General features: G+C 54.4%; 2 protein-coding genes across 3 annotated transcripts in view; both read left to right on the top strand.

The window, feature by feature from the left end:
• The window catches only part of LOC105748936 (ANTXR like), a 37942-nt gene extending 36685 nt beyond the window's left edge, over positions 1 to 1257 (top strand). The window contains exon 18 of the mRNA XM_049696879.1: positions 51 to 1257. Coding sequence (XP_049552836.1) covers positions 51 to 278 — 228 coding nt within the window. The 3' untranslated portion in view covers positions 279 to 1257. The remainder of the gene's footprint in view (positions 1 to 50) is intronic.
• Positions 1258 to 9419: 8162 nt separating this feature from the next.
• On the top strand, positions 9420 to 26584 carry LOC101284151 (annexin A8). Of its 2 annotated transcripts, none has more exons than XM_004286503.3 (12): positions 9420 to 9577; positions 14037 to 14127; positions 15157 to 15251; positions 16605 to 16718; positions 19009 to 19099; positions 19873 to 19952; positions 20394 to 20453; positions 21015 to 21108; positions 21365 to 21460; positions 23393 to 23451; positions 24629 to 24751; positions 25680 to 26584. In XM_004286503.3, the coding sequence occupies exons 1-12, from the start codon at positions 9557 to 9559 to the stop codon at positions 25737 to 25739; spliced, it is 984 nt and encodes a 327-aa protein (XP_004286551.1). In that variant the 5' UTR covers positions 9420 to 9556; the 3' UTR covers positions 25740 to 26584. The 2 variants fall into 2 exon arrangements, with proteins under 2 accessions (XP_004286551.1, XP_033273709.1); XM_033417818.2 differs by having other exon boundaries at positions 9461 to 9577; positions 14019 to 14127.
• Positions 26585 to 27321: the final 737 nt, after the last annotated feature.

Raw genomic sequence — 27321 nt, 5'->3', positions numbered from 1 at the left:
CCCAGTTCCAGAGGCTCCTAGTGACCTTCTGTCTCTTCTGTCCCCTGCAGGGGAAGTGCCTCAACTTCGCCCTCATGAAGCCCCACTGTGGGCAATTGCACTGCAGCCCTAAGGTCTGCCTTCAGCCCAGCCAGGAGTGCTTCTCCGTCAACAGCTGCTGCTCACGGTGCCAATACCCCCCGCCCGTGTGCTCCAGGCTTCCCTCCAGGATGCAGCCGCTCATCTCTCCCCCTGCCCGGCCATGCTGCGGAGCCACGTTGTCACTCCAGCCCCCGTAGCCCAACCTCTAAAGCACCAAGAACCCAAGATTGTTAAGAGCCCTTTGTTTGCTGAATTAGACATGTATACTGAGACTTGGTTTACAGTCGAAAGGCGTTGGAATTTGTTGCTGATCAGAGTTTGTTACCTGGTGAGACGTATGTATACTGCTCCTGCCAGGACAAAGCACCCCGGCATCCTGTGGGTGTAGACATGATGAGTCCCACTCCCCAAAGCCCTGGTCACCAAGGGCTGGGACGCGTGGAGTTTTAGTCAAATTCTGCTCTTTGAACAAAGCCCAAAACGTCTTTGAAACATGAATAGTATCCTGTGTCTCCTTCCCTAATCTGACGCAGAGAGAAGTACTTGAATTTCTCACCTCCTTCACTCCGTGCTCCTGGTTTCCATTTTTTGGCTACCTCCATTGCGAACGTGTCTCAGAAAGAGACGACGCCCTCTACAGTTCACCAGCCGGAAGTGCATCTTCCAGAAATGCATCTTCTCTTTCCAGGTAAACCAACCGGTCCCTAGGCCCAGGGGAATTTTAGAGGAGTCTCTCCATTTCCATAAAGTTCCACCTCCCCTATTTGCCATCTGCCACCATAGAAGAAACCGTGCTTCCGACAGAGATGTTTTAGCATGCCGTGTCCTCCCCACCACCCAGGGCGTCTGTATGATACTCCAGCGCCATGCATACAGCCCACGGGAGCACTCAAGGAGGGGTCCCCCGGGGTGGGGGGCCTTGGGGCAATAACCAGTTGTCCCTAATCTGCATTGATAGTGAGTTGAACTACTCTCCACCCTCACTCCCATCTCCTTGAATGTTATATTTATGCCTTTCAGTTGAATTTCTATAAGACAACTAGAGGTAAAAATATGTCAGGTTTGGGTTTTTCATCTGTACTGATTGAAGTGGATGGAGAGTGATGACCGTAACTTTCCCTACGTTCAAAAAAAGAAAATGTACTCACGATACCAAGGAAAGTGTGTGAAACTTTTTTTTTTAGGCAGAAAGGGGGTTTAAATAAAGTGAAATCCTATAGAGAGATTTTATCTCTTCCTTAGAAGTGGAATATTTTAGATCTTTGGAACTGGTGAAAGCATTGTCCAGGCCTGAGAGTGTCAGGGACACTTTTCTGAACCTGGTTCTGTACTCCTACATTATATCTATGTGTCTGTGTATACCTGTAAAATAGTACATACCCATCTCTGAGACTCTGAGACCCTAAATGGAGAAATGTATCTGTGATTCAATAACGAGCCTAACGTGACCCTGGCTGAAATCCACATGTCTGTTTATTAATGGATGTTGAGAGCCTTCTCATGTTTAGCCCATCACTCCTTCCTGACCCCTGAACTGAGGAGGGAGGCAGTCATCACTTTCATCAGGTGAGGGGAGATCTGGGAGGGACACAAGCCCACAGCTCGGCACCCACACCCACTGACCCCGGCCTCCCTTTCTGCGGTGGACTGTAACAGGAGACAGCAGGAAAAGGGAGTTTCCTTGGCAGTCTCCCCCTGGGCCCCTCTGTCCCCCTGCCTTCCTTCCTTCTAGCTCATCCAATCCCTCTGGTTTGGCATTAACCAGGGGCTCCTCACCCTAGTAAAGAGGAAAGGGGGCACAGCCCTCAGCTGATACCTGACTTGTAGGGCGGCCTTTTGTCCCAGATCCCCCTTCTGTCTGAGTCCTGACATGGAGCAGGATAGCTTTAGGTAACAGGTCTCACATCTGAGCTGCCCCAAGCTGAGACCTGTACACAGAGGAATATACTGGGCAGTGCTTCTTCCTTATTTTAGACTAGGGCAACAAAAACGTACATTTTCTGAGTGCCTCTTGGTGTCGTGTAAAGCAGCCTCTGTAGACTCAGATGGACCTCCAAGCCTGGGCCAAAACTTGAGCTTCTGGAAGCCAGGAACCTCCCTCAGACCCCCGCAGGGTCAGCCACAGGCCTCCTCCACAAGCATACAAGTAGAAGCCACGCACACGCACCCCCGCAAGGGAACTTGGGTACCTGGCAAAGCTGTGGCCTTAACAGCAGTCCTCCCACCCTCTTGTCTGTGCATCAGGACCCGGCGTGTGCCCACGATGCAGAGGAGGTCGGGGTGGCAGAAGGGAACTCCGTTTCTCAAGCACTGCCCGGGGCTCCTAGTTGCGCTGTGCTGGGCAATCTGCACACGTGTCCACTCTGTGTCATGCTCTCATTCTGCTTTCCTTTCCACATTCCTAGCAGGGAGCCGGGCCCTTGGTATTGCCTGACTGTTTTCAGTGGGAAATGAGTGCCCCGAAGTCAACCTCTTTTCCATCTTGTGTCAAGACTGAAGCTCCTGAGGGGCAATGCTTTGTGTCTCTGAGTGAGGGAGTAGAGTGGAGAGGGCAGGAGACAGAGGTCTGGGGTCAGACGGGCGCTGCCCATCACCGGACTCCAGAGAGGTGGCTGGGTGGTGAGCAGGACTGGGGACCCAGCCTCACCAGAGCCACCAGGACTGCAGGGCCCATGCAGGCCGGGCCCTGGGTGACTCAGGGGCAGCCACAAGGACTACTGATCGGGGGTCTTCTGCGTGTGGGACTCTTGCCCAGCCCTGGAGAAGGAGGAGCTCTCGGAGCGTACGGAAACTACGTTCGTAAATATGAACGAGCCCATTTTTTTTTTTTTTTTTTTTGCGGTACGTGGGCCTCTCGCTGTTGTGGCCTCTCCTGTTGCGGAGCACAGGTTCCGGACACTCAGCGGCCATGGCTCACAGGCCCAGCTGCTCCGCGGCATGTGGGATCTTCCCGGACCGGGGCACAAACCCGTGTCCCCTGCATCAGCAGGCGGACTCTCAACCACTGCGCCACCAGGGAAGCCCTGAGCGAGCCCGTTTTTAAACCATGAATCTTTCAGGGGAACCACACAATTTGCACACATTTCCTAGACCATGTCAAAATGGGGCCCAGTTGACTCATGTTCTCCATCAACCGGGGATTTTCATGGAAAAGTTTAAGAAATCCTGCCCTTTGAAGTCTCCACACAGGAGAGCCCAGCCTGACCTGCTTCCAAGCTGGGCAGAGGCAGAGTCCACAGCCGATGCCAGCAGGACAGGGCTGGAGTGGCTGTGGGTCCTGACCCACGCGTGGGTGGATAGGCAGCCAGGCCCCGATGGGGCCAGATGTTGCCAACTCCATGGGGTCCATGCTTGGCCTTCTCTTGCAGGATCTCCTGCTCTCTGCACCGTGTCGTCACTGGCCTCTGTCCCTCCCCCTCTCTGTGCGTCTGCTCTTTCTCCCGCATCTCTGCCTTCCTGTGCACAGTTCCTGGTTGCGGGTCCTCCGCTCACGTTGTCTGGCTGCTCCCCAACGCCCCAGCCCTGGGGGAGAGATGTCCATGCCTGGTCCAGCCAGCAGGGTCACGTACAAACACGGCTGCTGTCAGGCCCAGCACGGTGCCTGGGGGCGGTTTTGAGAGTCTTGACAGTGGGCTGAGCAGGCACCTCCAACGTATTTTCAGCATGTTAAGGAGCCTGACCCATCTGTCTCTCCAGGAGTTGCCCTTGTCACCCTACATCCTTCATCCCTACTCATTTCTCCCACCTACTTTGTCCTCCTGACACCCGAGGAAGCTGGGCCATGTAGACAAGCAGAGCCCCTCATGTCCGCTCTTCCCTGCCCCCAACCCCTGCCCCTTCTGTGAAGGTCCCACACCTGCCTGCCGCCTCCAGTCTACAGACTGGACTTGTGACGGCTGGGAGAACAGGGCTTGGCTTGCCAGTGGAGGTAGAGAGGGGAGACCCTTAGGTACAGGAAACAGAGTGGTGCAGTGTGGGTTCAGTTAACAGCAAAGCCACACTATTCATTTGCTTGGGCTGTACCCAAGCTAAGTACCACAGACTGAGTGGCTTAAACAACAGAAATCTATTACAATTCTAGAGGCTAGAAGTCTGAGATTAAGGTGTCTGCAGGGTTCTTCTGAGTCCTCTCTCCTTGGCCTGTAGACGGTTGTCTTCTCCCTGTCTTCACATGGTCTTTCTTCTGTCTGTGTCTGTGTCTTAATCTCCTCTTCTTATAAGGACACTAGTCATGTTGGATTAGGCCCACCCATATGACCTCACTTAACTACCTCTGTAAAGACCATATCTCCAGTCACATTCTGGAGGTCCTGGGGGTTAGGGCTTCAACAGGTGAATTTGGGGAGGGCACAACTCGGCCCATAATAGCCATGTATCAGGAGCACCTCTTTTCAAGTAGTGGGTTCTAGGGAAGAGGGGGGTCCTGGGAAAAGACTCCTACAAGCTTTGGAGACAAAAAGGCCACAGGTCCTGCTCAACTCCATTGTGATGGACAAGTTGGATGACCCCAGGCAGGTCACCCTCACCTCCGTAGTGCCCCCAGCTGTGTGAAGACAGAACATGACTGTGTACGTAGCTCCCTGCACGCACATACACAGTGGGGGCCCCTCAGAGGCAGCTCCTGCACCGAGTTCCTGGCAGTTTGAGGCAATGCTGGGTCGGGACCCACTTGCTGCAAGATCAGGAAGGGCCTTGGCCACTCATCCTCACCTTTGACAGGTGAAGAGCTGAGGAAGTGTGTGTTGCAGCCCCACGCTTATGATCCTTGTGGAGATTCTGGGGCTCCAGGGGACATCAGGATGCCCAGCACTGCAGCTCATGAGCCCAAAGATGACAAAGGGTTTTCAACCCAAAGATACAATTCCTTGTAACTGGAAATCCGGAATTTTCATTCCTTATTTCTCTGCTACCCATGGGTGGTAGGCATCCCAAGGAAGCAAACTCTGGCTCAGAGAGCAGATGGCCGCCACAGGAGGTGCTCACCATGCAAGCAGAAGGACGTAAAGGGGAAGGAGGCCAGGGACGGGGGTCCTGCCCTGTCTCAGAGATGGGCTAGGCCTAAGTCAGCAGGAGTCTAACCCTGGGGGCCCAGGGGGCAGAAGGCACAGGGGGCTAATGGGCGTTGCCTACGGTCCCACCCTCGCCCCCCAGGGGCCTTCCTGTCCTATAGCTTCAGGCACTGGGTGCCCAGGTGCCTTGTTGAGGACAGGATGGCAGGAAGCTGGTGTGATGTGGTAAACTTCATGTTCAGAACTTACGTTTGCCTACTAGCCCAGTTTAAAAATCAGTTTTAAAACAGTGTTAGCAGAGTCATGGAGCAAGCATGATGGAGACTTTTGTTTTGTGGCCCCTTCTATCACATTGTCAATGGTGAGAGCTAATTTTCCCCTCTCTGGAGACTGGAGATATTGCTTGAAAACCTAGAGAGATGGCAGAGTACTAGGGGCGTTGGGGGGACCCTGCCCTAAGCCCTCAGCATGGCCTTGTCCCACCCACAGGCTTCCCACCAAATGTGCAGCTTCCTGTGATGAACAGCAGACTCATGGCTGGGGCAGCTGGGTCTGTGCCAGCGGGCCGGCCCCAGCCCTTCTGCCAGAGCCCAGCGTGCCCAAGTGTAAGGGCCCTGCATGCTGTTGGGGCCCCGTGGAAGAGGCCGGCCACTCCGCTCTGCCATCCTCCACCCTTCTCCCCATGGGCATCCTCTACTCCTCATTCACTGCAGACTCGGGCACCTGGCTGACACTGCCCCACAGCCCAAAGCCCACTGTTATCCCCGGCAACTTCAACATCCACAGGATGACGCAGGACCCCTTGGCCTCCAACTCCCTGCACTGCGAGACATCTCTGTCGCTCACACCCGCATCCTGCCGCCATTTCCATCTCTGCCCTGTCTGTCTGCAACCCCATGTCCCCTCCTCCTCACTTGCCTGGTCTCCGGCCCCCCAACTGGCTCCACACAGCTGCAGGCTTCCAGACCCTGGACCAGATCATGCCATTCTCCTTTGTGCGCCGTCCACACTGCCTCAGTGTGCTCTGGCGAAGCAGAAACCCTTTCCACGGCCTGCAAGGCTCCTGTGTAGTCCCCGTTACTTTCCCTGGTGACCGCAGCTGTTCTCATCCTGAACAGGCCACACCCTCCCACGTGTCCCTCCCTCGTTCTAATAGGTAGTTAGCCCCAGGCACACACACCCGACCTGGACACGAGCACCCCACCATGGGCATCCCTTACCTCCATTTTGCCTGTCTGCTACCCCACCTGCAGCCCTGTTCCTGGGCTAACTGCAACCATTCCTCAGGGCCCAGAGAAACATCGCTTCCTCAGAGCAGCCTCCCAGCACGGGGATCCAGATGAGACCCAACCCCCTGCCCTGCTGTCTGTTCCGACAGCATCCTCTGCCTTCCTCTCTGCCACTCACCTGCAGCTTACAGGGCTTTGTGGACAGGCTTTGCTCCCCCGGGCCAGGGTTGCAGGCTCAGCACGGCCCGCTCTCAGCTGAGCGCTGGGAACACAGCAGCGCCATTGCTCTTTGTGCCATGAGTGCAATGTGAGGCTGGAGATCTTGAGACCCCCTCCCCGATCAGAAGAGCCTAACATTCCTCACGAGAACTCTAGCTTGGCCTGGCTAGGTACTGAGCACCTCCCACGCCAGCTTCTGCCAGCCTCATTGTTGTGTGTGGTCCTCAGTCCCCGTCTGAGCGGTGGGAAGGGCAGACCACAAAGATTTCACCCATGAGGACCCCACACAGAGTGCTCAGTCACCCCAGGGTGTGGCTAGCCAGACCCAGCCCTGCCTGACGCCAGGCCAGTGTTCACTCAGCAGGGCTGAGCAAGCCCCATGGTTTCGGGCACCTTCTTCCTGCCTGACTCTGTGACATCACATGGCTATCCCAGCCAGGTAACGTGGGGGAAGAGGATCACTCTTCGGGGCCGGCGAGATGCCCACGCCCAGCCAGGAGTGAGGAAAGGCCGTTCAGGAGGAGGAAGTAGGCACAAGGGCAGGCTATGGACACAAGTGGGTGGGTGAGAGGTTCCAGAATGGACGTGGGGATGACGCAGGACGTCAGAGACCCATAGTGACATGATGTCAGCGGGTGATTCTGGGATGGGGACGTTGAGCCAAGGGCACCCCAAAAGAGCAGGTGCAGACCTTGGGGCTCTCGTCTCTGGGGTAGGAGGTACCCAGGTGAGCCCAAAGGGCAGCCTAGCCTCAGAACCACCAACAAAAAGGGGGAAGAATGGAAGCCCAGAGAGGAGTCCTAGGGGACAGTTTGGTTGCAGAAAAGAGATGAAAAAGAATGGCCAGGAGTGCTGGCCATCCTAGAAGCTAAGCCCAGAGTTTCAAAACGAAGGTGAGGTCCTGCCTGCAGGAGCTGGTCAGGGCGGGGCCTGAGAAGAGGGCACAAGTGCTGGAGGGAGCAGGTCACCGAGGGCAGGATTTCTCCTGCGACCTCACTGGGTCGCTGTGCACTGTGGACCCTCAGAGGGCAGGATCCTGTCTGACATTCTCTCTGCACCGAGCTCTGTGGCCTGTCTTGGTCTCAAAGTCCAGAGTTTCTCTCTGGGCTCGGCCCAGGGCCACCACACTGCGGTGACCTAGCTAGGGTCATCCTCATAACTGACTTTGGACAGACCCCCTGGAGGATACCCACTCCCCAGACCCTGATCCTCATGGCATGACGTGGGCACGGCCCCCGTGAGCAGCTGAGGTCCCGAGAAAGACTCACCAGTGAGGACGCCTTGGTTCTGGCCCCAAGGGCTCCCAAGGAGGGTGGGGAGTTTGGGGCCCCAAGCAGGCCCTGTCTCAGTCCGTGTGACCTGAAGCAGGCTGCAGTCTTCCTCTTATGGTGGCTTCCCACAGCTCTGTGTGATGACCGTCCAGTTCCCACGGCAGCCCTGGGCAGCGGCTGCGTGCCCCGCCCCAGCTGCCTCCCCTCCCCTCCACATGCGGGCACAGCTCCCTCCCCACCCGCCCAGCCCTCACTTCCAGAAGGAACAGCCTGGGGACTGTGTAGAGAAAGGAGCACTGGAACCAGGGTCGGGAATCCGGAGGGGACAGTTCTTACCTACTACCCTTATGAAATAAAATTCGTATTTTATGGCAAGACAAGAAAAATTTAAACATAAACAATTTTCTCTGCCCTTTGGCCTCCCCTCTCCCGCACTGTGCATCCGGCACCAGACCTCCCGTGGGCAGAAACACGTGCTCGGTCATAAAGAGCAACATTCTCCTAGCACAGGCCGGACAATTCCTTAAAAGATAACATTCCTTCTTGATCTTGTAAGGGGTCACATGGCGCTTAGATCTGGATTGCGTAAACTATTAATAACACGTCATTTAATGTACAGCCCTCTGTCTCAAAAGACTTATATAGCTGTGTCTTGACTTCTAACAGGCGGAACAGTTCTCAGAGCCTTCTGAGATGCTCTTCCCTGGTTATAATCCTCAAATTTGGCTCGAATAAAATTTTCCATTGCTTTCTTAGATCAACCAATTAATTTTTCATCAACACCCTGAGAGGTTTCACTGAATGCAAGTCACACCAGCATAGGACTGTTTTTCTCTGGGGCCCTAGGAGCAATGGGGGTTCTGGAAGCCCTGAGGAAGTAACCCCAGGATGGAGGGGTTACCGGGTAGTCGCTGAGACAAGGGCAGGTTAACCCCTGAAGGGCAGGTTAAGGGGTGGCATGGGGAGAGTGGTGCTAAGGAATGTTCTAGGCAGAGGCCCCAAGGAGGGCAAACTCCAGAAAGGAAAGAATTAACCTCTTTCCAAGAGGTTCCTGTCTCCCTTGGCAGCCAGCGTGTCCTGCAGGGCCCGTGGCAGAGCGGGCAAGTCCAGGAGGCCTGGTGGATCACGTGGCTTTTTCCCACCAGAAGTGTGACTTATGCCAATTATCTAAACCTTGGAGTTTCCATTTAACTTTTGTGGCAAAGATTAAAGAGGATAGAGTGCACAGAGTGATTAAAGAGGGATCTAGGCATAGAGACGCCCCAACCAGCGGAGGCTGCTATTATTTTATGTCCTTTGCGGAGCTCCCCATTACATTGTTCACTGGGGAGAAGCCGTGCAATGAACAGACTCCTTTTTATAGATCAGGTCTAGCAAAGACCGAATGAAGACCCGTGTTTGCTAAGTGGGGTTTTCACAGGTTGGAGCTCAGCATTCCCAGTCTGTGTAACAGCCACAGCTCAGACATTTGGCGGCGAGCGGTGTGTTTCCACAGGGCATTTGGGCCAGTGCCAGGGTGGGGCCTGAGAGCCACAGGAGGAGCCCAGAGCCCGGGGGCAGCGCGGGGTGTGTGCAGGTGTGGTACGGGGTGGGGCCTGGGGCCTGCATGCTGGTGCCACCACACCCACCCCCAAGCCGCCTGCTCTTCTGAGTGCGGCAGGGCCAAGTGTGCAGAGTCTCAGAGTGGAGGGAGGCCTGACCGGTACATCTTCATCTCCCTGACGAAAGGCACGCTGAGGTAAACCAGATGGCCTGGTGGAAAGCCTGGGTAAGTGCAGAGCGAGCGGAGGTGGAGGGTTCCCTCGTGGTGTTGGCCTAGAGAGAGGTCAGCTCGGGCAACCCTCTGTTTCCTGCCAGGGCAGGCACCGGACTGGGCTGCCCCCTGGGGAGGAAGACAAGGAGATACTGCCCCGGTCCCAGAGGCATTCATGGTGGCCAGGATGGGAACAGGGGAGATGGGCAGATAAAGAAACCTTGAAATGCACCTGGGGAAGCTGAGGAGCTGGGGGAGCCCAAAGGGAAGGGTCAGGCTGCTGGAAACAAGGGGCAGTCATTGTTGAGTCATATGTCCATGTGTGTGCATGTGCGTGCGTGTGTGTGTGTGTGTGTGTGTGCGGTGTATGCACATGCGTGTGTTTAGGGAGAATCAGGCAGATGTTTCCTTAAAGAGGGAACAGTATGTGCAAAGGTTCAGAAGACTGGGAAGCTTGGCTTTAAAGAGAAGTAAGCCTGAGGGTCCTGGATGGGAGGGTAGAGGGTCGGGGGAAACGCACCTAAAAAAGCAGGCAGGGCCGGGTGCTGCAGAGCTGTGCGTGGCAGGCTAAGGAGCTTGGGCTCCACCTTGAGAGCAGTGCGGAGCCATTGAAGGACCTTGAGCTGGAGAGTCACCTGATTGAATAGGCTGATGTTAGAGGACTCATCAACGTCTTCTCCTCAGGGGATGGGAGGACGACCTGGGCCACAGGGGCCTTCCACATTTGAAATCCATGAGTGAAATTTACAGAGTGACAGATGGCTGAGTTAAGGGGACAGCACATCCTGCCCCCAAGTCTCCCATGTCCAGTGAATGAACAGATTCTCAGGAGTGTTTCATCTGGGTTTGAGTCCGATGCTGTCTCATGCTAAGGAGTTGAAAACACAAAAGGGGGACGAAGATGAGGAGCAGGTGATGTCCCCCGGGCAGACACAGCGCTGTGTGCTCGCACACCTCCCTTCATTTCATCCCCAGGCAGCCCTGGGATATCACGGCTGCTATTTCCACTTCACAGATGAGGTAACCAAGCCTCAGCCATATCTAGTAACTTGCACAGTCCCACAGCTAGCAGGTGGGGGTCTAGTGTGAACTGGGGTCTCTCTCTGTCCCTGCCCCCAGGCTCTCTGTGAGTCTTAGTGCGTGACCCGGGCTTATCCTAATTCAGGAAATCTCTTTGTCACAAGCGTCACAACCCAGGGGCCCTCAGATTCAGACATGCTGGGCCTGGACAGGTGGGACAGAGAGGAGAGCAGGGGCAAGGTGTGGCAGCCATCTGGCCCCAGCGAAACAGCCAGGAGAGGGCAAGGGCCAGGGAGGCCTCCAGCTTCATCCTGGCTGATGGGGAACAAGGCTTTGAGGAGGCAGACGTGGCAGGGAGAGTCCAGTGCTGGGCACTTTCCCAAGTCAGCTGCTGCCCAAGGTGGCCTGACTTTGGGCCTTGCTCCCAGTGGGACGGGGCAAAGGCCCATCCTTGGGGCCCACCCAGACAGGCAGGCAGAAGCCTCCTTGCAGGGAGGCTGGATGACAACCTGGCAGGATAACAATGACATTCCTTGAGCACCTACTGTGCCCTGGACCTTCCTCTGTCAATATCTCACTTGAGCCTGTACACCTCTGCAGTACAATATAGATGCCAATATCCTTACCCACAGATGAAGAAACGGAGCCACAAGGAGACTAAGACGGTGCCCAAGGTTGCCACACTACGAAGTGTTGGAGTCTGGGTTAGACTCTGAGCAACCTGACGCCAGAGCTCAAACTCTATGGGGTTCGGCCACCCACAAGCCAAGGGCAGCCAAGGGGCGTGAAAGATCAGCTTGAGGGGGGCCCGTCTGTGCCTGTCTTGTGGAGATGAAGTTCTGCCTCCCAAGTTCTCCGGGGCAGCCCTGTGATGGGGGAAGGCAAAGGTGTGGCAGCTCCCCTGAGACCTTCACAGACATGTAACAGAGTCACAAGCCAGGCTGAGTCACCTTTTCAGTGAAAATGTTCCTGTGTGGACTAGCCTGCCCTGTGCAAGACCCGGCAAGGGCCTAGGCAGACCCCTCCTCCAGCATGGGGTGGGGAGTGGGTAGATAGAACCACCCACCAGGGAGGGGTCTGATTTGTCTTTTTTCCCCCTAACACCTTAGCGTGGGAGGTAAGGCTGGGGCTCCCCAATGCAATGAAATCACAACCCCCAGGGCGTTAGTTACAAACATTGCCACTGGAGCCCAACCCCAGACCCGCTGAGTAGGCCACTCCATGGTGACTGGCACACGTGGCCTGGTCAGTCACTGCTGCACAGCCCCCTGAGTGCCAGCCTGGGGTAAGGGATGGGGGAGAGCCCCTCCTGAGTAGCCTCCAGAGCTTAGCACTGAGATCTGACATGACCCCATGCTCACAAACGACCTGCATTCCTGTGGGCAAGGTTTCCTTCAGCGAAGGGTACCGGGAAAACTCCATGTCTGGGAAAGGTTGAGTCATTGAGAGCATGGGGGCGGCAGACAGAGCTTAGTTTCTGAGTCAGGCTGTGGGTTAAATCCTGCACCACCATTTACTAGGTGAGTAACCTTGCGCACCTTGCGTAACCAGGCGCTCGAAGCCCAGGCTGTAAAATGGGGCATTCGTAGCTCCCTAGTGTGACTGGCTGAGACAGCAAGAAGAGCATTGCATCTAAAGCACCTAAAGCCTCTAACACACAAGGCCTGGCACGCAGGAGGTGCTCAAATCACTAACAGTAGTCACAGCTGCCCATGACTCCACAAAAAAGGGATGCAATAGATGCATGCATGCAGCTGGCAGCATCTGGGACCACAAAGGCTCTCTGGATGAAGTTTGCACAGGGGATTACTTCTCGTCATTTCTTCTGTGAAACATGGTGCTAAGAAATAAAGTAGGAAAATCTGTCACCAGATATTTGAAATTCAAGCAAAGGATATGGAAAGACTTTTTACTCAAAAGAAATATCCTTACAGATATACCATGGATGGGAAGCTGCTCTGTATTTTCAGGATCTGACCAGGGCCAGGAAGGAAGGAAGAAAGGGAGGAAAAAATGATGGATGTGGTGATTGGATAGGTGGATGGCTGGCTGGCTGACTGGATGGCTGGATGGATGCATGGATGAGTGGATTGGTAGGTGGGTAGGTGGAAGAGTAGATGAGTGGATGAGGGGTGGATAGAAGGAGTAGGGAGGCAGCGTGTTCAGCTCCACTAAGCCTTTCCTTGCTTGATCGCTGTCCTTGTAGCTTTGAGCAGGGTTGTCCCTTCCTGCTGCCTGCCCTCAGATGGCACTGCCTGGAGAGATGCAGCCTGATTCAGAGCCCACGCCCCAGGACGGGGCAGGGATGGGAGAGGTTTTGTGGCTCTGGCTGGCGCCAGCCTGTTAAAACAAGGGGCCGTTCTGCAGCCATTCTGCACAGGAGACAAGGCAGTCCCACAGAGCCCCAAGGGGAACCAGCAATCCCTCACAGTCAGGCCACTGTCTCTGGGGGTACCCTTCCCTACACAGCTAACGCCTCTGAGTGAATAGCCCCTGGGTCATCTGGCCTCACAGATCTCCTAGGAAATTCCATTGTTGTGCCCTGTCACCGCAATAAAACCATCACTGGACTCTGAAGGATTCTCCCTCTTCAGCGGCCCCCCAAACCCCTGCTGATCTTTTCTCAGGCCAGGCCCCCTACCCCAACTCTCTCTCTCCAAATTTTTTGGTTGTTTTTATTTTTTTCCTTAAAGTCCATTGATCATCACAAAAACCCAGGAAGTGCAAGTAAGGAGAAAACAAATGTCCAACTGAGGATCTAAGGACCCAGAGCTACAGAGGAGACGTGGCACGGGGCTGCTGGGTGTGTAGGAGCGGGTGGAGGTGTGGTCTCCACGGGGAAGCTGGCCGTGGGAGTCTCAGGAGACAGATGAGGCTCCCAACACCGAAGGCTGGAGTCCAGTCTCTAGAGCCTCTTCTTGCTGCCCCACAGTCAGCACGGAGGCTCTGGCAGTGGCCACAGTGCCATCCATCTTTGAGGTCTTTCCCTACACCGTCTGAGCCTTCAAGCCCCAACTCCCCAGGGCTGGCACTGGGGCTGAGAGCTGGGATTCCACCTCTTAGGGTGGCCGGGTGGCACCGACCCAGTCCTCCTCAGGAGGCCCCTCCTTCCAGCCTGAGGGCCGAGCTGGCAGGACAGGCCTCCCCTTGGCCAAGGGGCTAATAGGCACGTGGGTCTTCTGCAGCCCTGACCTGAGAGGACCATATGGCAACCTAGTGCAAAGTGGACAAAGGTGCCCCTTCTTCAGCACGACCTGATGGAAACTAGCATGTCCAGAAGCTGTGGCCTCTCCTGGGCCTCCCCTCACCCTGGATGGATGGGCAGGGCCAGGACGGATGGAGGCTCAGCCGCTGGTCTGCAGGGGCTGAGCTGGTGCTCACCCTGCTGGGCTGGCTGCAAGGGGCGCTGCCTTCCCCACATTCCTGCTTTGAGCAGGCGTGGCTTCTCTTGCAGATTGAACAGAAGGGTGTCTCGGTGAAGAGCAGTCGCCACTTCAACCCAGACCCCGACGCAGAGACCCTCTACAAAGCTATGAAGGGGATCGGTGAGTGGCCTTGACCCAGAACCCCGTGACTCTCTGGGGCTCTGCCCACTCTGCTCAAGACCCCTCTGCTCACAGCCCTGGGAATGAGCGTCTCCCCATAATCCTCTGGCACCCAGAGAATCACACAGGGCCCACCTTCTCCAGAACAGGTCTACACAGACTCCCAAGACTGGAGAGGGGGGAGGGCAGTTGTGAGTAATGGGGGTGGGGAGGGGGAGGCCATCTGCTGTGTGTTCCTGCGAGTCCTTGTGCAAGAGACCTCCCCCCATTCAGTCTGCGCTTTCTCCCTCATAAAACGGCCCCGAGAGCTCTGAACCCTGCGTGTCACTGAATTGCGGATGGGACTATGTTGGGAGCTGTGCAGAGCTGTCTCCAGCGCCTGCTTTCCTGTGAGCAGGAAAGGGCTGGCCGGAGGCCCGCTGGGGTTTGGATAACCCGGCCCAGACAGCCCTCGTGCTGTCACGCAGGCAGGATTTACCCTCTAACCGGCTCTGACTGGTGAATTGGGGCATTAACAAAAACTGCCGTTCCCAGACAAGCTGAGAAATCATGTTCCGTCTTCTGCTCCCTGTGGAATCTTTATTATTATCTCCACTTCCCAAAGAAAAATGTGGACGCTTGGGGAGGTGAGGCTTCTACTCACCCAGCTGCTGGGCCAGGACTCAGATCCAGTTTTCTGGACCCTCTGTCCCCATCCTCCCCCATGGCCACCAGCACAAGGGAGGTCAGGGCAGGAGGTCCCACTGCCTGAGCTCCAGAGTTTCCAGCTGATGTCCAGAGCAGATCAGATAACCAGAGGGGCCTCAGATTCTATCGCTGTGAGGCTGGGCCTGGCTGCACCCTAACATTGTGTGGACGGGGGGGACAGATGGATTTTCTGTCTTTTCTACACCACGAAAATCATCAGGTTTGGGAGTTTCCAGGTGGTGCGTCCCCACTGCTTGGCCACCAAGCAGCTGCCTTCCCTCCTCCCCAGCCCTCATCAGTCCCCCAGGGGCAATGAGGGTGCTCATACTGTGCCGCCTGCAGGGACCAACGAGCAGGCCGTCATCGATGTGCTCACACAGAGAAGCAACGCACAGAGGCAGCAGATCGCCAAGTCCTTCATGGCTCAGTTTGGCAAGGTAAAGGGGGGCACTTGTGGTCGGGGGACTGTAGGGACCACTGCTGCCAGAGACAGCCTTGCAGGCAGGGCCTTGCTGGATGAGGTCCAGCTGGTCTAGAGCCCAGCCCACTGGCAACATGGGGCATTTGGGACGTACGCTAAAAACATGATGCATTGTTTCTCTGAAAATCAGATTTAACTCTGAAAACTTACTGATGGCTCCCCACAGCCCTGGCTTGGTCCAACCTTCTGATGTCTGGCCCCAACCTCCTTTCCCACCTTCTCTCTCACTTGCTCCTTTACAATTGCTCCACGGCCCCATCCCTGAGCTGTTTCCCTGCCTCTATGCTTTCCTTGTCCTATTCCCCAAGACTGGAAGGCCCTTTTCTTTCCCACACGCCAGAAATGCAGGCCGGGCTCTGCTCTGTGCTGTGCCGCAGGACTGTCTCCTCGTGTTGGAGCTGCTCTTCCCGTGCCCCTTCCCTCCTGCCACAGGTGAAATCCAAGGACAGGGAGCACGCCGCCTGGACCCTTTGTCCCTCCTCCCGCCTCCCCCAGGACAGAGCGAGGCATCGGCATCCTAGCTAAACACAGGAATAAATGCACACAGAGCCGTGGTGGCCCACGGCCACCATTAGCACCATTAGAAGCCTCCATTAGCACACATTGGTAATGTGGACACTTGACCCAGGAAGATGAATGATGAAGCCCAAACACTCCATGGGAGAACCCAATGTGCTCTCCTAAAAAATAATTTCTCTCTCTTAACCTTCACAACGATGCATTATTCTCTGCATTCGACGTCAGAGGAAACTCATGTTCTGAGAGGTGGAGGATGTTGTCCAGGATCCCAGAGCCTATAAGCAACAAGGTTGGGATTTAAATCCAGGTCTGACAAGGCCCTTGGTCCTTCGCTGTGCTGTGAGGGGAGATCAGCTGGGTGTGGCCTTGTGGTTTCTTGCGAATATAAGTGCCCTTAGACGGAGACACACGTGAGATAGATTCCTTAATTCATTTCACTCATTCATTGAATGTCTATGGGCTAAGTGACAGGGACTTGATGAGCTTAATGACAGACTTGTATTTCGGGCTCATGGTGTGCCCGGCGCTGCGCTGAGAGGGATTTCGACATCTCTCCACTAATCGCCTAAGCAATGGTATGAAGCAGGAGCACCAAGGTCTCTATTTCACAGAAGAGGGTAAGGATGCTTAGAGAGGCTGAGTTGCTGGCCCAGAAGCCCCAGCCAGCACCAGCGTGTGGCAGAGCCCACGTGGAAATCCGGCCAGAGCCCCTGGGCCCAGCCAGCACCCGCTGCCTGCACTCCAGGGGACACAGCGCACAGAGCACCACCCTTCCCTGCTCCTGCCTTAGGATCTCATCGAGACGCTGAAGTCGGAGCTGAGCGCCGAGTTCGAGAGGCTCATCATAGCCCTCATGTACCCTCCATACAGATACGAAGCCAAGGAGCTGTACGACGCCATGAAGGTAACCAAGCAAGTGGGGGGCGGGGGCAGGAACACTTACAAGGACTGGGTGGGGGAACGATGCCCGGGACTGCCTTCCCCAGAAAGCCTGGCACAGGGAGCTCTGAGCTCCCCGCTTGAGCCACTGTTTGGAACGAGCCCAGCGAGCTTGCAGCCTGCTGCTCGTGAAATCATACAACATGTTTCGGGACTTGGTAGAGCGTAGGTTCTTCTATCTCAGCACGGAAAGAATTCAGTGAGTGGCAAAGTGATAGATAAGAAGTGATTTATTAGAATAGGACGCTTGTGGGGCTTACAAGTAGGTGGGCAAGAGGGTGCCACCCCAAGAACTTAGTGGGCTACAGGTTTTTTTGTTTGTTTTTTGTTTGTGTTTTGGTTTTTCGTTTTTATTTATTTTTGGCTGCATTGGGTCTTCGTTGCTGCACATGGGCTTTCTCTAGTTGTGGCGAGCGGGGGCTACTCTTTGTTGTGGTGCACGGGCTTCTCATTGCGGTGGCTTCTCTTGCTGCGGAGCACGGGCTCCAGGCACGTGGGCTTCATTAGTTGTGGCACGCAGGCTCAGTAGGTGTGGCTCACGGGCTTAGTTGCTCCGCAGCGTGTGGGATCTTCCCGGACCAGGGCTCGAACCCACGTCCCCTGCACTGGCAGGCAGACTCTTAACCCACTGTGCCACCAGGGAAGCCCTACTGAAAGGAAGAGTGGGGAGGGGGAGAAGACCACCTTCTTCCTCGTTCTTGAGTAGACTTCACGCTTCTATCATCAGTTCCCTCCTCCATGTCGGGCAGGGGAGTTTTCTTGTCCCTTGTTTCTTGTTTCATGGTCAAACCGGGACTGTCGTGGTGCAATGGAAATGAGCAAAAAGGATGTGACGTATACTAAAATATGGTAAATCATCTCAGGTTTCAGTATAATGTCACCTTTTCCTTATATTTTTGTTTTGAGTGTGCACAGAGGAGCATGTTCTAGGAATCATTAACTTACTGAGTTCACTGGGCAGGATGTGGGTCTCGTTCCACCATTGTTTTATTGTTTGGAGGCCATGCTTCTGTTGCACGGTTTTGTTGCTAAGCAAGCCTGCTTGGTTTTGTGGCTAAGCAAACCTGGTTTCTTGAGTGATCATTAACTTACAGGGGTTTCCCATACTTTTTTTCTCTACTGACAATGCCCTAGTGGGATTAACTATTTAATCACCTTCTTTGTCCCTTTACTCTGTCCCTATCACTCAGACTGCCACCAAACACAGACTGGCCTCCGCCATCATCTGGCCTTGATGGAGCCAAAATTCGTCCTTCTTAGGACATTGCTAGACCAGGTGTGCAGGAATTAGGAGCCAGCCTCTGCTGTCTCGTGCCTGGTCCCCCAATTTCCCGTTACTTCCCACTGCTCCTTTTGCATTCGAAGATGATTAAGAAGGAGTCAGGACCAAGTAATAATAATCATCTCCATTGAAAGGGCACTTATAGGGCTTCCCTGGTGGCGCAGTGGTTGAGAGTCCGCCTGCCAATGCAGGGGACACGGGTTCGTGCCCCGGTCCGGGAAGATCTCACATGCTGCAGAGCGGCTATGCCTGTGAGCCATGGCCTCTGAGCCTGTGCGTCTGGAGCCTGTGCTCTGCAACAGGAGAGGCCACAACAGTGAGAGGCCCGCATACCGCAAAAAAAAAAAAAAAAAAAAGGGCACTTATAACTAATAACAACCTACTGTATAAAAAAAATTAATTTAATTTAATTTAATTTAAAAAAAGAAAGAAAGAAAGGGTACTTACTCCAAAAAAAAAAAAAATTGAAAAGGGACTTCCTTGGTGGTCCAGTGGTTAAGACTCCATGCTCCCAATTCAGGGGGCACGGGTTCGATCCCTGGTTGGGGAACTAAGATCCCACATGCTGCACAGTGCAGGAAAAAAAAGAAAAATTGAAAGGGCACTTACTGTGTGGACATGCCAGGCATTTTACATCTATTATCTCCACCTTCAGGGTGGGGGTGGCTTTTCCCTGTGTCCTGATGAGGACCCTCAGGCTCAGGGAGGTGGAGTGACCTGTTTGGGACCACCCAGCTATAGAGGGCTGAGCTGAGACACAGCTCTCCCATCACATCACTTGCCCACAAGTATCCACCACTGGAGACAAATGCACGTGATCTCCCCCAGTAACATCCTCCAGCAGAGGCCCCCCAGCAGAGCGCTAACTGGTTCGTCCTAGGACTCTTCCTTTTGCCTCTTGACAAAAGAGAGTGCGGACAGAGCAGGAGGGTGTGGACAGAGCTCTCCAGCAGGCAGAGGTTTTTATCCACAGGGCTTAGGAACCAGAGAGGGCGTCATCATCGAAATCCTGGCTTCTCGGACCAAGAACGAGCTGCAGGAGATAATGAAGGCATATGAGGAGGGTAAGGGGCCTGCTAAGAGGGAGGATGTGGCCCTGAGTTAAAGGCTAGCTTGGGAATGACCGTGAGCTTTGGCAGCCTAGTGGCAAATAAGAGACAAGCCGTGTACTGGGCCACATTGGAAAGGATTCTTTCTGGGCTTTTCCACACACAGATGCTGAGCACCTTCTGTGTGCCAAATCCCGTGCCTGACAGTGAGATTGGATATGAGTCGGGATCCGTCTCTGAGCTCCCTAAGCGCATGGGCTGCTGCGGGGGAGGGCATGCACCCATTAAGTTCTCTGCCCCTTGACAGTGTGGCAGCACTGCGGGCCGCTGGCTGTGTCAGCAGTGGGCGGGGCTGACACCTTCCTGGCCAGGCACAGGCTGACCCTGGGGACCATGCAGGGCCCCGTTGCAGTGGCGGGTGTGGAGCCCTAGCCAGCTCTCGTGGGCTGCGAGGCAAAGCCCATCCTCCACAATGTCTGCCTGGTGGGGAGTCCACCGGAAGTTCCTGGATTTGCCGAACCACGTGATGAAATAAGGCTCAATCAGCAGCCCCTGGCTCTCTGGCCTGGCCCATCTTTGTGCTTTGAGCTTGGCTGGCAACCCATGTTGCTTCCTAGGTCTGAACAACCACCAGCAGGGAGCCTCTGCCACTCAGACACCTGGACAGAGCAAACTCTCCCTGTGCCAAGGACTCATCTCTCCTGGAAGGCTTTAGTCAGGAAAAGGGTGAGAAATGGGGCGAGGAGGAGGGAAGCAGGTCTGAGCCTCATGGTCCTGATCCCCTGCAGACTATTGGTCCAGCCTGGAGGAAGACATCCAAGCAGACACCAGCGGCTACCTGGAGAGGATCCTGGTGTGCCTCCTGCAGGTATCACAGCCCAGGCTCCTGGGAGCCCCTTGTCTGGGGGATCCCCACAGATCCCCCCTCAGAGAGTGGCTCTTGGGCAAAGCTGCTGGGGTGGGGTGGGGGGCAAGGGTGTGGTACAGCCACTGGGGCCTGGGCTCACTGGGTACATCCCAGCGGGCTCGGAGTGTCCTCATGGCAGAGCCCCTGCACCTCTCCAGAAAGTAGGAGAGGGCCCGTCACTGAGCAGGTCCCTCCCACCAGGCCCCATGGCAGGCACGTGGCTCACTTTTGCTCACTGAGTCCCGCAGCTCCTTACGGGACATTCCTTATGACTCTCCCTTTACGGATGAGAGGCCAAGGCCTGGAGAGAATAACTGCCTGCCTTCCTACCTGGCTGTCCCCTCTGTCCCGGCTGCTCTGCTCAGCCAGCCTGCCTTACAGAGTCGCCTCTTCTGTTCCTAGGGCAGCAGAGATGACTTGTGTGGCTTCGTGGACCCAGGACTGGCCCTGCAAGATGCACAGGTAAGGCTACCCCTCGGCAGCTCTGCCCTGCAGGCCACCCTGAACCCCACCCTCTGCCATCTAGACTCCGGGGTGCTGAAGCCTAAAAGCCTCACCCAGCCCCTCTGCCCACGGGGGTTTTCTCTGATGCTAGGCTGGGCCCTGGCTCAGCTCGCTGCAGGCCTTTACCCTCTGGTGTCTGCAAAGGGAAGTGAGGGTGGAGGGGAGGAAGGAGATTGATTTGGGTGGGGTTCACTGAAGCTCTGCCCGGGCAGGAACAGCCTATGAACCCAGGGATGCTGGGCCTCTGAGGCCCAGATGTGTGCATTGAGCTCTCTATAGGTCTGCCTGCTGGCAGAGCTCTTGAAGGCGCCCAGAGGCAGAGCAAAGCCCCAGAGGGGAGGCGGGACAGTTCCTAGAGCAGCCCGGTATCGAGAAGAGAATTTAACCACGGGGATAGCAGGCTCCCAGTCAAAAAGATGATCGAGCAGAGGAGAATGCCAACCTGGCAGGGTGGATGGGGGGCTGTTCTTCACCCCCCTTGCTCGCCTTCACTGGTTGTCGTGGGTGTCCCAATGCCAGGATCTCTACGCAGCGGGTGAGAAGATTTGTGGGACTGATGAGATGAAATTCATCACCATCCTGTGCACGCGCAGTGCCACACACCTGATGAGAGGTACCGGGGAGGTAGGGAGGTCCTGGGGGACAGGGAGGCACCCTGGCTCTAGGTCCTCTCCCTTCACACTGAATACCCAGTGCGTGGCCTTGTCAAATCATGGAGCTGGGGAAAGAGCCAAGGAGCCCTGGACCCTTTCCCCAGCAGCCAAGTGGAGGTCAGGGGTGGTGCACTGACGTGCAGTCTCCTATTTGAGATGCTGGGGGGCGTCGCGCTGAGATGTGCGTGTCCCCTGAGAGAAGGCGTCTCTCCACAGTGTTTGAGGACTATGAGAAAATGGCCAGCAAGAGCATTGAGGACAGCATCAAGAGTGAGACCCACGGCTCACTGGAGGAGGCCATGCTCACAGTGGGTGAGAGACGGAGCTCCGCGCTCGGGCTCACGTGTGTCCGCTGGCCCTGGGGCTCAGAAGTGGGGCAGCACCAAAGGGCGAAGGGCCCAGGGTGCAACAGCAAGTGCTGGGTCCCTATGTTCACCTTCAAAGCCAACCTCCACACCAGCCGCCACTCTCAGCATGTACCCTTCACCCAGGACACTGGAGCTACTAGGGGAGACCCTCGTGTCCTCAGTGTGCCAGAGATTGTTCTCTGTGCTGCCCACAGAGTGCCCAGTGCCGTATGAGTGTGTCATCACGTATGTGCGTGTGCGTGAGTGTGTGCACGTGAGTGTGTGCATGTGAGTGTGTGCACGTGTTGCATGAGTGTGTGTGCTTGCATATGTGTGCGAGTGAGACTGTATGCGTGTGTGCGGGCGCGAGTGGGTGTGTGTGAGTGTGTGCGTGCGTGAGTGTGCATGCATGTGCACGTCTAAGTGTGTGAGTGTGTGCGAGAGTGTGTGCACGCGTGTGTGTGCACATGTGTGTGCGCGAGAGAGTGTGCACATGAGTGTGTGTGCGTGTGTGTGTGTGCACACGTGCAGGATTGTGCGGGGCCCAGGGCCTGTGCTCACCCACAGCAGCCGCACAAGGAACATTCCGGCTCTGACTGAAGCCCTGAAGTCACCCAGCTGGACTTTAGCCAGGGGTTTGGTCCCTGCCGCAGTTGCTGATTGAAGAAATGATGATGTGTAGTTGGAATCCAAACTGAGTGATCGGTGGTCTGACACTAGGGGAACACTGAGAACCTTCCACGAAGCATGAGGTCAGATTCATGTAGGAGGACAGGTTGCAGAGCACATCCTGGGGTCCAGAGCCAAAGTTGACAGGGAGCGGAGTCATTGCAGAGTGAAGAACTGAGGCCCAGGGCAGAGGGACTTCCCTCCTCCCTCCCATGATGGAGCCAAGGTCACCTCCACACCAGGCTGTGCCCATTGTGTGCCGAGCAACCAAGCGAGCTGCACAGTATGTCCTGGTCCACGGGGGTAAACTGGGGCATCTGACTCTCCCAGCTGCCTTTGACTGCTGTGATAAATCCAATCTATGTCGGAGCATCTAAGCGTGCCTCCTGCTCCAGTCTCAGCTTCCAAAGGCAGCCCCTGGATCCGATTTAAACAACTCCTGAATAAAATCTACAGGCAGGGAAAAGCAAGGCTATGCCGGGCCCTGGTGTGCTGGGCACTTCCTGTTTGTTTATCCTTGAAGACTCATCACTCACTTCACACGTGAGGATGGTGCAAGGCAGGGAGATCAAGTCACTAGGCACCTGGTACCATCAAGCAGGGTTCAAACTCATGCCTACCTCCCTCAAAGCCCTCGCTCTTTCTGCCACCTTGGATTAAAACACCAACCTCCCCACCCAGACACCAAGTCTCTGAAACAGCATCCCTGAAAGCGAGGATAGGGCCAGATGCCCTGGGTGCTTTCTCGCTCTGGGTCCAAAACCCATCTGTCACAGGAGAATTCAATCTGCAGGGGCCCTCTGAGAGGTGACATGTAAAGCAGGCACCCAGAGCCAGTGGTCACCACAACGGTGGCTCCTCCATGGAGCTGTGTGGCTAGGTTCTTGGTGAAGCTGTGTCTGGAATGTAAGAGCCCAGGGACTCCCTTGGTGGAGCCGTGCTCTGATGAGCCAGACCAGCCCTGTGGGTCCCAGTGCGCTTCACACCTCGCCCTTTTGTCTGCCTACTCTCGGCCTTTGCACCTGTGCCCAGTGCCCTGGGCTTCCTTCCCTGCCCCACCCCTCCTGACACAAAGCCTCTCATTTTAGGACTAGGCAGAGCACAGATAAATAGGCCAAGACTTGCACAACACTAACCCTTAAGACCCAAAGCAAGACATAAATAAATAAACATGTATACGATGTCGCCTACAACCTCTGGTTGCTAACAGAACTTTCCTGTTTGCCAGTGAAATGCACCCGGAACCTCCACAGCTACTTTGCAGAGCGCCTCTACTATGCCATGAAGGTAACTGTTCTGTCTTCTGTGCGCCTGACCTTCAGTCCTACACTCCACAACTGCAAAGCCAAGGAGCTCAGAGCCACCACCCAAGTCTTCGACACTTGGGTCTCCTCTTATCCCAGCCTCTTGTGGACCAGAATGGTTTTAGTTCTCAAAGGGCAAACCAAGCTAGGGAAGGGAAGCCACAGCTCCTGAAGGCTGAATTTGAGTAGGTGCATTCAACAGGTGTTCATGGTCCTGAACTTTCACCACAATCCTGTGAAACTTATGTAGTAACCTGCCCTCCCAGAGGGGGTGAAACCAAGGCTTGTGGTCAAGGTCACACAGCTAGTAGGTGGCAAAGTGTTGATTTGAGTCCAAGCCAGTGCAATTGTCTTTTTTATTCATGATTTTATTTATGCATCATTGCCCACGTGGCCTGCTTGACAAAGCACAGGTCAGGATTGCCAGGAGGTCAAGGCATCCTTTGAACGGGCATGTTTAAGAGGGAGATTGCCACACACAGCAGTTCAACAACCCTGCGTGTGCCAGGGTGCCCATCTGGGGTTGCCTGTTGTCCAAAAGGCGGCACTGGCCACTCAGATGTTCAAGACATTCCTATCAGGGGAGGCTCTGGTATCTGGAACCACAATGGAAGATAGATAGTGAAAATAATTCCTGGAGATTAAAGTCAGCCCACCTTCTCTGATTGATGGTTGCTAACATCACCTGAAGCAAGAACCCCAAGCTCTCTGGCTACATCTGGCCAGGAAATGAGAGAGGGCATGGGATTCGCTTGGTCACGTGGCTCCCTCTGACATGAGAGTGATCAAGGATGAAAGTGAGTAGGAGGGTCCTGCATGTGAATTGGCCAGTGAAGCTGATTTCATGATGTTGCTACCCTAGGAAGAGGCCTTATTCCTGGAACAGTCTAGAATCTGATGTAGCAAATCAAACACACACTGCCATCTGGGGCGTTTGGCGTCTAATAAGAGACAAACGAGCAGTGAGTGAGAAGAGATCAAGGGATCCCTTAGCGCATCCCTCAGCGCATCCCTCTCAGTGCTTCACTGCTAGAGCGGAGGCTCATTCCTGTACCTCCATCCCCTACGAAAGCCCCCTGAACCCAGCATAGATTTGTCCATTATCACAGAGATGGACCAGGAAGGCAAGAAGTGATGGTTGACTGCTGTGTCTTATCCAGGGAGCTGGAACTCACGATGGGACCCTGATAAGAATCATCGTTTCGAGGAGTGAGATTGACTTAAATCTCATCAAGTGTCGGTTCAAGGAGATGTACGGCAGGACCCTCAGCAGCATGATCGTGGTGAGCCATGAGTTCCCATGTCTAACAGCAGTTTTAAACAGAGACCTTACTGGGGAACCTGAGTGCTGTGACCAATGTCATGAGTCACACGTGTCCGTCCCTCCTCAGTGGGTATCACACGCTTGCATTCATTGCTGTGTGCTAGGTACAGGGATCAGCAAGGAGGTCGGTGTCGCTAGTGGAGGCCCCTGTACGTTTCACCCAGAAAGTTAGCTTTGCATTTGAGTTACGGTTGCCCCTTTGAAAATGACACACCGAATCCTTGCAGAAGGATATCTGAAGAGTCAGTGAGAGTAAATAGTTTAGTAGGAGTCGAGGCGTAGCATTCAAATACAGATACAGGTAGTCCTGACAGCAAAAATTTAAGGACATAAATCATATGAGCTCCAGTGGACTGCCTAACCTGATTCCAATTAGTGAACGTTCTAGAGCTGAGAAAACACAGTGATTATCACACTGCTATGACTTCAAGAGAAATAGCTCTTCTAGCCATTAATACCAAATGAGGCCTTGACGGCTTCAATAACAGAAGTCAAGTCATGAGAAATATATCCCTAAGTCTTCATTGGCTATTAAGTCAAGCCTCTAGTTACTCTACAAGTGTCCGTTGTTCACTACACTTTCCAAGACACACATAGCTTACAATATGCTAAAAAGACACTTCTGCTTTAAGATGTTTCAGAATGGGGCGGTAGGTGGTAGGGGATTGGGGGTGGCAATAGAAACAGCCTGAAATGGAAAACAAAGGAAGACGGGTGACAGTGAGGGGCCTGTGGCATAGGAACCTGTAGAGGGATGTGCCAGGTCTCCCCCAGAGAAGCACAACTCCTAGTAATAAGAGCAGCTGCTCCTGATGGAGGTGACTCCAAGTCAAGCCAATGTCACAAACCAACCCCCCTTCTAATTCTCACGTTCCTCCTGTCCTCAGGAAGACACAAGCAGCGACTACAAGAATGCCCTGCTGAACGTGGTGGGCAGTGACCCCTGAAGGCTCAGAAGGACAAGAGCAAAGGCCAAGAAGGTGGAGCCACTGGGTCCTGCTTGCTCAACCTTGGCCATGGGTGGGGATGGGGGTTGGGGGAACCACAGCACAGCTTTCAGTCCTCTATCTCCCAGCTTCCAGTGCTTTCCAGCCGGTTTCCCTGACCCAGAAGTAAGGAGCAGCCTGGGGCTCCTACTTCCACTGTCTTCCCAAGTCATTTTCAGGTGTGAGCACATTGCCAACCTTAGCATATATCTGATCTGACAAATACCTCAGCATGAAGGGGTCGACAGGGGCTCGTGATGATTTCTTTCTCCCTACCCAGGAGCTTCCCAAGCCTGACTGATCACAGAGTCCCCTAGGCTCTCAGCCCACTCCCATCTACTAATCTGAGATCTGCAGAGAATAGACCAGACAATATGGAATTTTAATAAGTGTCTCAGCTGATATGCCTCTCTTTCAGGCAACCAGACAAGGCCGTGAGAGCCTGTTTGTTTCTGACCACATGCTTGTGGGCAGCTGAGAAAGGAACACATATATCCAGACGAAGTGGGCTATCACCAACATTCATTCACCAGCTTCATTTTAAAATACTAGGCTATACGTAGGAGAAAAATTCTCTCATCATCCTACGAACAGAGAAAGCTGAAAATTAATGGCCTGACACAAGGACACTGTGTTCTAAGAGGCTTGGGCTTCTCTAGTCCTTGACCAAATTAGTGCTCCTTCCTCCCATGATGCAAGCCTGGAGAATCTCTAATCCTCACCAAGTGGCAATAGGAACTGGTTGCAGGAGAAGCTGAGATACCTGTGTTGTGCTTTTCAGAACAATAAAGATTTGTACATTAGAACGTAAGTGTCTTTGGATTTTTAGAGGTGACCAAAGTAGGACCACTTTGATTAGCCAAATTCTACCCCATAGAGTCTACTCTCCAGACTAGGCCATCTAGGGCTACAAAGCTTATCCTTTCCCACTAACAACATTTCTGATCTCTGAAGACAGCCCACATATTCTGCCAAGGCTTCTTCTGTCAAAGCTAAATGTCCCCAGTCCCTTCAACTGTCCCTCTTAAAGCCCGGTTTGGGGCCAACTCCTCCAAACATTTTCCAGTTTGCAAACTAGAAACTTTTATAGAGTGCAACCCTGAGAATCGTTTGTTTGTTTTCAGGGCTAGACAATATGTTTATACATGTCCATGTCAGGTCCAGATGTCACGCCACATCGGCGGGACGTCAATTCATTGACAAGCATCTCATCACAGCTCCTGCCAGGGGTCTGTAGGGCAGGACCAGGCTTTCCCCATGCAGGTCATCACATAACAATGATGCTTTACTAAAGGGCAGATTAATACACAGCTTTGGGGAGGAAATACCTGGGAGCAAAGAGCGAGGCAGATCAGTGGGGCTTTGAGCTCACACAGAGGAGAGGTAGACTCTGGCTCTGCGCTGCACTGGCTCTTGTGACTCTGACCTAATCACTTCGTGTGTGTGTGTGTGTGTGTGTGTGTGTGTGTGTGTGTGTGTGTGTGTGTGTGTGTGTGTGTGTGTGTCTGAGCCTCAGATTCCTTACCTTTACCTGCAGGGGTGG

This window comes from Orcinus orca, chromosome 14, assembly GCF_937001465.1.
Source record: "Orcinus orca chromosome 14, mOrcOrc1.1, whole genome shotgun sequence".
Classification (NCBI taxonomy): Eukaryota; Metazoa; Chordata; class Mammalia; order Artiodactyla; family Delphinidae; genus Orcinus; species Orcinus orca.
Note: the sequence above shows the minus strand (reverse complement) of the source record. Positions and strands in the feature narration are given on the sequence as shown.

Excerpts from the sequence above, each read along its gene's own strand:
- LOC101284151 (XM_033417818.2), top strand. The coding sequence starts at position 9,557 with ATGGCCTGGTGGAAAGCCTGG. Across the intron at positions 15,252-16,604 it reads TCATGGCTCAGTTTGGCAAG|GATCTCATCGAGACGCTGAA; the intron begins GTAAAGGGGGGC and ends CTCCTGCCTTAG. Across the intron at positions 24,752-25,679 it reads CCCTCAGCAGCATGATCGTG|GAAGACACAAGCAGCGACTA; the intron begins GTGAGCCATGAG and ends TCCTGTCCTCAG.